Source organism: Coregonus clupeaformis, chromosome 33, assembly GCF_020615455.1.
Source record: "Coregonus clupeaformis isolate EN_2021a chromosome 33, ASM2061545v1, whole genome shotgun sequence".
NCBI lineage: Eukaryota > Metazoa > Chordata > Actinopteri > Salmoniformes > Salmonidae > Coregonus > Coregonus clupeaformis.
Window position 1 is genome coordinate 11,324,199 of NC_059224.1, and position 8,645 is coordinate 11,332,843.

The following is an 8,645-nucleotide window of genomic DNA, read 5'->3' on the forward strand; positions in this document are numbered from 1 at the left end:
TGCAGACATTACAGTGAAATGCTTAAAAAAAATAAAACAACAACAAAAAAAGTGTTGAGAAAAAAAAGAGCAGAAGTAAAATAAAATAACAGTAGGGAGGCTATATATACAGGGGGGTACCGGTGCAGAGTCAATGTGCGGGGGCACCGGCTAGTTGAGGTAGTTGAAGTAATATGTACATGTGGGTAGAGTTAAAGTGACTATGCATAAATCATTAACAGAGTAGCAGCAGCGTAAAAAGGATGGGGTTGGGGGGCAGTGCAAATAGTCCGGGTAGCCATGATTAGCTGTTCAGGAGTCTTATGGCTTGGGGGTAGAAGCTGTTGAGAAGTCTTTTGGACCTAGACTTGGCACTCCAGTACCTCTTGCCGTGCGGTAGCAGAGAGAACAGTCTATGACTAGGGTGGCTGGAGTCTTTGACAATTTTGAGGGCCTTCCTCTGACACCGCCTGGTATAGAGGTCCTGGATGGCAGGAAGCTTGGCCCCAGTGATGTACTGGGCCGTACGCACTACCCTCTGTAGTGCCTTGCGGTCGGAGGCCAAGCAGTTGCCATACCAGGCGGTGATGCAACCAGTCAGGAGGCTCTCGATGGTGCAGCTGTTTAATTTTTTGAGGATCTGAGGACCCATGCCAAATCTTTTCAGTCTCCTGAGGGGGAATAGGCTTTGTCGTGCCCTCTTCACGACTGTCTTGGTGTGTTTGGACCATGATAGTTCGTTGGTGATATGGACACCAAGGAACTTGAAGCTCTCAACCTGTTCCACTACAGCCCCGTCGATGAGAATGGGGGCGTGCTCAGTCCTCTTTTTTTTCCTGTAGTCCACAATCATCTCCTTTTGTCTTGGTCACGTTGAGGGAGAGGTTGTTGTTCTGGCACCACACGGCCAGGTCTCTGACCTCCTCCCTATAGGCTGTCTCATCGTTGTCGGTGATCAGGCCTACCACTGTTGTGTCGTCGGCAAACTTAATGATGGTGTTGGAGTCGTGCCTGGCCATGCAGTCATGGGTGAACAGAGAGTACAGGAGGGGACTGAGCACGCACCCCTGAGGGGCCCCCGTGTTGAGGATCAGTGTGGCAGATGTGTTGTTACCTACCCTTACCACCTGGGGGCGGCCCGTCAGGAAGTCCAGGATCCAGTTGCAGAGGGAGGTGTTTAGTCCCAGGATCCTTAGCTTAGTGATGAGCTTAGAGGGCACTATGGTGTTGAATGCTGAGCTGTAGTCAATGAATAGCATTCTCACGTAGGTGTTCCTCTTGTCCAGGTGGGAAAGGGCAGTGTGGAGTGCAATAGAGATTGCATCATCTGTGGATCTGTTGGGGCGGTGTGCAAATTGGAGTGGGTCTAGGGTTTCTGGGATAATGCTGTTGATGTGAGCCATGACCAGCCTTTCAAAGCACTTCATGGCTACAGACGTCAGTGCTACGGGTCGGTAGTCATATAGGCAGGTTATCTTAGAGTCCTTGGGCACGGGGACTATGGTGGTCTGCTTGAAACATGTTGGTATTACAGACTCAGTCAAGGACATGTTGAAAATGTCAGTGAAGACACTTGCCAGTTGGTCAGCACATGCTCGGAGTACACGTCCTGGTAATCCGTCTGGCCCTGCGGCCTTGTGAATGTTGACCTGCTTAAAAGTCTTACTCACATCGGCTACGGAGAGCGTGATCAGGCACCAATTGTGCAAGTTCTCCCACTTAAAAAGATGAGAGAGGCCTGTAATTTTCATCATAGGTACACATCAGCTATGACAGACAAATTGAGAAAAAAATATCCAGTAAATCACATTGTAGGATTTTTAATGAATTTATTTGCAAATTATGGTGGAAAATAAGTATTTGGTCACCTACAAACAAGCAAGATTTCTGGCTCTCACAGACCTGTAACTTCTTCTTTAAAAGGCTCCTCTGTCCTCCACTCGTTACCTGTATTAATGTCACCTGTTTGAACTTGTTATCAGTATAAAAGACACCTGTCCACAACCTCAAACAGTCACACTCCAAACTCCACTATGGCCAAGACCAAAGAGCTGTCAAAGGACACCAGAAACAAAATTGTAGACCTGCACCAGGCTGGGAAGACTGAATCTGCAATAGGTAAGCAGCTTGGTTTGAAGAAATCAACAGTGGGAGCAATTATTAGGAAATGGAAGACATACAAAACCACTGATAATCTCCCTCGATCTGGGGCTCCACACAAGATCTCACCCCGTGGGGTCAAAATGATCACAAGAACGGTGAGCAAAAAGTGTAGTTATTGACTTGGTGAATGGCACAGGCCTTAACTCTGACACAACACAACTAATGTTATTATCACAACAGAACTAGCCTAACAGTAAGTCTAGCTAACGTTAGAGAACTTGAATGAAATAAATATAGAATTACACTCATACTTGTTTACTTGACTTTTATAAATGGACTCTTTCAAATAATTTACTCTGGCAAGTTTGCCACCAGTTCGCTGCAGTAGTGAAGTAAAGCGGAAGTCGAATCCATCACTTCAGTTGTTTGGCAGTGCCCATAGCAACGTTAGAAAATGAGGTGGATGTGTGCTGGAGTTACAGCAGAGTTGCTCATGGGTTGTTAGAAATGACATTAATATTTTCCATGACAACATGTGGAGCCTAGAAAATATAATTAGAATTTATAACCAGTCAAAAACAAACATTTACCTGTTTGCTAGTCAAGTTGTATTTTGAGGCTTAAAGTCAAAACTAAGATGTTTTGTGGTTTTGTGGTAATTACAGTATGTATTTTAGTTTGAGAGTTTTGACAGGTTTCATCTGGACAAACAAAAATCAGTTGCTTAGCAACCAGATACCAACTGTGTTCTGTGGAGGAAAAAAGTGATCGAGTTCCAATATTTGCATAATTGTTGTGATTGGAGGATAGCTGTGAGGGCGATAGAATCAGGATCAAATCCTCTGTTCTCCTCAAGCTCATTAATGAGAGAATGTTCATATTTGAAGATGACAGAAAGGCCAGTCTCTTTGGCACATGACATTGAATACAGGGAGTGGATTAGCTAAAGAGACTGGTACTCAGGTTAGGGAGTACAGCCTCTACTGCAAGACAAGCCTTGTCAGCAACCTTTCGGTTACTGACCCAATGCTCTTAACCGCTAGGCTACCTTCCGCCTCACTACTTCCCATTTCTCTCTTCCTGTGTGAATTTCTGCTTGTCTGGGTAACGCGGATGTCTTTTCTGCTAAATTACGTGCGAGTAAACAATTCTCTGGTTCTCCTCAACTAAACCAGACCCCCATCCCTTCTCTGGTCCTGTCTTATTCTCCCCCATGAAACCAGACCCTGTCTCCTCACTGGTCCCCCATAACCAGACCCTCCTCCCCTCTCTGGTCCTCTCAGGCAGGGCATAAGCGACATACTGTTATGATTTAACTGGATAGAACCCAAATGCAGACAAGTACACCAAGCCAGAGAAGTTTTAACAGGTTTATTATAATGTTCAATAGTCCAGGTTTCCAATAAATGGGGAAGAGCAAGTCCAGGTTACAGGGAGGGTACAGATCCAGGTCAGGGCAGGTGTGGTACCGTAATGTCCTAGTGTCCGTGGTGAGTCCAAAGGAGAGGCCCGATAGTGGAGAGCAGGATGGTGGTGGCAGGAGTGAAGCGGAGGCAGGAGTCAGGTTCCAAATATCTGTGGCACAGGAGAAAAAGTAAATAAACAGTCCAAAAAACACAAGAGCGAAAACAGACAGGTTGAGTCGGCAGCGAGACTAACATGGTTGTCTTGACTATGATCTGACGATGAGTGGAAAGTTTGACCGGGTCTTAAAGGCTGAGGTGATTATGGTGAATGAGCTGCAGCTGGAACCCTGACTCCCGCACACCAGACTTCACTCCTGCAATCAAGGACAGACAGAGGGGAGGGAGAGAGCAGAGAGAGAGCTACCTAGCAGCAGTAGGCCTAACACATACATGTAAGTGGTCACGTAGGGCCACCGGCCCTTTCTGGAACTCAGTCGGGGTCTCGACTTACTATTGAGAGTAAAATTAGTACAATACACCAGCTGCAATTTCGAAATGTGTTTGTGCATCAGCAGTTTTTCTCTTGTTAAGTCAGTCACTGACAGTGACTCAATTATCCATGTCAGCCAACAATTTTTAGATTGGTAGGTAGTCTAGTAGTAATCATGGCTGAATACCGACCGGGCACGTGCCCAGGAGACCTGACCTTCACGAGTCCCCCTCTGATTTTGTTAGTCATTCTCACCAATATATTATGTAAAGATGACATAAGTCATTACAAAATGTGTAGAATTGTAGCTAAAAAAAACTGTCTCTCCACCCCATGGCAAAATGGATAGAATTGCAGAACATTTACAGTAAAACGGACTGAAGTTTGTTATAAAAGGTGATAAATGCAGTCGTTTTTATCTCAATATCAAATCATTTCTGGTTAACAATTATGTACCTTACTGTGATTGTTTTAAATTAAAGAAAAAAAATAGCTTCTTAGCAAAGAGCAATTTCTCAAGCAAGAATTTTGCTAGGACTGTCTGGGAGTGGTGTGAGTGGGGAGGGGCAAACTGAAAAATAGCTATTATTGTCAGAGAGGTTTGGAACTCTCTTTCTTATTAACTATGTTACCTCATGGGGATGTCACCATGGAGGTCTAAAACTCCATCCCACCAAAACAGGCTGAAATTTCAGGCGGTTTCATAATATATATATACAGTACTAGCCACAAGTTTGGAAACACCTACTCATTCAAGGGTTTTTCTTTATTTTTACTATTTTTTACATTATAGAATGATAGTGAAGACATCAAAACTATTAAATAACACATATGGAATCATGTAGTAACCAAAAAAGTGTTAAACAAATCAAAATATATTTAATATTTGAGATTCTTCAAATAGCCACCTTTTGCCTTGATGACAGCTTTTTACACTCTTGGCATTCTCTCAACCAGCTTCACCTGGAATGCTTTTCCAACAGTCTTGAAGGAGTTCCCACATATGCTGAGCACTTGTTGGCTGCTTTTCCTTCACTCTGTAGTCCAATTCATCCCAAACCATCTCAATTGGGTTGAAGTCGGGTGATTGTGGAGGCCAGGTCATCTGATGCAGCACTCCATCACTCTCCTTCTTGGTCAAATAGCCCTTACACAGCCTGGAGTGTGTTGGGTATTTGTCCTGTTGAAAAAAGAATTTATAGGCCCTGTGTAGCTCAGTTGGTAGAGCATGGCGTGGCAATGCCAGGGTTGTGGGTTCATTTCCCACGGGGGACCAGTATGAAAACAAAAATGAAAAAAAAATGTATGCACTCACTAACTGTAAGTGGCTCTGGATAAGAGTGTCTGCTAAATTGCTAAAATGTAAGCGCAAACCAGATGGGATGGCGTATCGCTGCAGAATGCTGTGGTAGCCATGCTGGTTAAGTTTGTAATTATTTTGCACTATAGCCTATTTATTGCCTTACCTCCATAACTTGCTACATTTGCACACACTGTATATATATTTTCTGTTGTATTTTTTTTGACTTTATGTTTTTTTACCCCAAATGTAACTCTGTGTTGTTGTTTTTATCGCACTACTATGCTTTATCTTGGCCAGGTCGCAGTTGTAAATGAGAACTTGTTCTCAACTGGCTTACCTGGTTAAATAAAGGTGAAATAAAAAATAAATAAAAGTGTGCCTTGAATTCTAAATAAATCACAAACAGTGTCACCAGCAAAGCACCCCCACACCATCACACCTCCTCCTCCATGCTTCACGGTGGGAACTACACATGCGGAGATCATCCATTCACCTACTCTGCGTCTCACAAAGACACAGCGGTTGGAACCAAAAATCTCAAATTTTGACTCATCAGACCAAAGGACAGATTTCCACCAGTCTAATATCCATTTCTTGCGTTTCTTGGCTCAATCAAGTCTCTTGTTCTTATTGGTGTCCTTTAGTAGTGTTTTCTTTGCAGTAATTCAACCATGAAGGCCTGATTCACGCAGTCTCCTCTGAACAGTTGATTTTGAGATGTGTCTGTTACTTGAACACTGTGAAGCATTTATTTGGGCTGCAATTTCTGAGGCTGGTAACTCTAATGAACTTATCCTCTGCAGCAGAGGTAACTCTGGGTCTTCCTTTCCTGTGGCGGTCCTCATGAGAGCCAGTTTCATCATAGCGCTTGATGGTTTTTGCGACTGCAATTGAAGAAACTTTAAAAGTTCTTGAAATGTTCCGTATTGACTGACCTTCATGTCTTAAAGTAATGATGGACTGTTGTTTCTCTTTGCTTATTTGAGCTGTTCTTGCCATGATATGGACTTGTTTTGTTTTTACCAAATAGGGCTATCTTAAGAAGCATTAAGAAGGAAATAAATTCCACAAATTAACTTTTAAGAAGGCACACCTGTTAATTGAAATGGATTCCAGGTGACTACCTCATGAAGTTGGTTGAGAGAATGCCAAGAGTGTGCAAAGCTGTCATCAAGGCAAAGGGTGGCTATTTGAAGAATCTCAAATCTCAAATATATTTTGATTTGTTGAACACTTTTTAGGTTACTACATGATTCCATTTGTGTTATTTCATAGTTTTGATGTAGTTATAATGTAGAAAATAGTAAAAATAAAGAAAAACCCTTGAGTAGGTGTTCTAAAACTTTTGACCGGTAGTGTATATATATATAAAACACAGGAAAATCACGTTTTGGACTGCACTGGGCCTTTAAAACTGCAACACTCCCACGGCAAAATGTGTAGAATTGGAAGACATTTACTTTAAAACGTAAATTTTTCTCCCCCAACCCAACTCGCTTAGGGCCCCCAACAGGCTAGAGCCGGCCCTGCTCTCAGGTACCCCACTAAACCAGACCCTGCTCCCCTCTCTGGTCCTCTCAGGTTCTCAGATCCTCATCTTCACGGTGGCTGTGGTAGCAGTGGTGTGTGTCATTGCTGCCGTCATCATAGTACGCAGAAGGAGAGAAAGTAAGGACTTACTGTACATTTGTCTTTGATCTTTCTTTGAGTTTAATGGAGTTCATTAAAAACACAGTAATACATGGAGCCAGCCATTGAAATTCTTCTTATGTTTTTTGGGGGGTTCTTTGCAGAGAATCAAGTGCCGAATGATAACAGCATTGTGAGTAACAAAGACATGTCATTGATGCGCTGTGGCTTAATAAACACAGTTAGTGTATTATACTATTGTTGTAGGAAATTAACTAAGAGTTTGCTCTGTAATTCTATTGTTTTGAATCCATTACCATTGTTACTAATTTATGAAGGGTATGAATGCAGTAAACCACTCCACCCCACAAACCAATGATGACAGGGTCAGTTCCTCATTATATTAATGGAATTTGAAACATGGTTAATATGAAACATGATTTCACCCAGTTGTTATCAAGTATTGAGACTAATGTCCAGTTTAAATGATACATGTTTCAATAACAATTTTGACACTTGTAGAGTCAACCTGCTGACAGAAACACCTATGCTTCCATTGACCACTTCAATCAAAATTCCCCTCATAGAGTTGATGTAAGTGAAGCTATACTGAACATATTGTAAAGGTATTGCTCTCCCTCCTATTCACTGTTTAAAGCCTTTCCTTTGTTGTGACGTGTGTGTGTGTGTGTCTGTAGGCCCAGGGTGAAGATGCAGTGACATATGCCTCAGTTATGCCCTCTTCTGGCAGAGGGAGAGAGCCAGCGAACCCTGCTGATCCCAGCCCCCTTTACTCCACTGTCAGCAAACCTCAGGGAGCCAAGACATCAACATGAGGACTGCAATCACTCTTTCACACCCTAATACCAGACCCGATTTGGTTCTAGGAACAGGGGTTTTCGTGCTATTAAAAGGGGCAATCTGCACTAGCTACATCCATTTCTGGATTTATAAGTTAATGATGTTTAGCCATTGATTCTTGAAAAATAAAATGTATAAATGCCTCATGAGTTTAGTTCAACTGTCATACCCCATCAGAACCCAAAATATACACTTGTTTTACTCCAATGTTTGTAAACAAATTAAATGTAAACAAACACACTGTATAGCCTCAAAACATGGTTAAAACTATCATTTTGATATCATGGATGGTCAGTCCTTGCATCCATAGCTCTGTCTATGAATTTGAGAGTGGTTACATTTCTCCAGCCCCATCCCTCAGCTTTTTAGCAAAACTGTGGCGTGGAGTATGCATTGTTACTGTTTCAGCTACTGATTGCCGCTTTAAGATGTGTGTATTTCATTCATATAGACCAATGAGATAGGAGACTGGAAAAGTGGAAGAGTTTGAGAGTCAGAAGAGCATGCTTCAGATTCAACTCATGCTGACTCTGGTAGCCTAGGCTGTACAGTGCATTCGGAAAATATTCAGACCCCTTGACTTTTTACACATTTTGTTACTTTACAGCCTTATTCTAAATGGATTAAATCGTTTTTTTCCCCCCTCATCAATCTACACACAATACTCATAATGACAAAGTAAAAAAGGTATTTAAACATTTTTGCAAAGACATATCACATTTACATAAGTGTTCAGACCCTTTACTCAGTACTTTGTTGAAGCACATTTGGCAGCGATTACAGCCTTGAGTCTACTTGGGTATGACACTAAAAGCTTGGCACACCTGTATTTGGGGAGTTTCTCCCATTCTTCTCTGCAGATCCTCTCAAGCTC

At 42.4% G+C, this 8,645-nt stretch overlaps 1 protein-coding gene across 1 annotated transcript in view; it reads left to right on the plus strand.

Moving 5' to 3' along the window:
- Positions 1-7,289, plus strand: part of LOC121548675 — a 30,828-nt gene extending 23,539 nt beyond the window's left edge. Inside the window, exons 6-7 of the mRNA XM_045210041.1 lie at positions 6,863-6,949; positions 7,075-7,289. Of these exons, the coding sequence (XP_045065976.1) occupies positions 6,863-6,949; positions 7,075-7,289 (302 nt within the window). The remainder of the gene's footprint in view (positions 1-6,862; positions 6,950-7,074) is intronic.
- Positions 7,290-8,645: the final 1,356 nt, after the last annotated feature.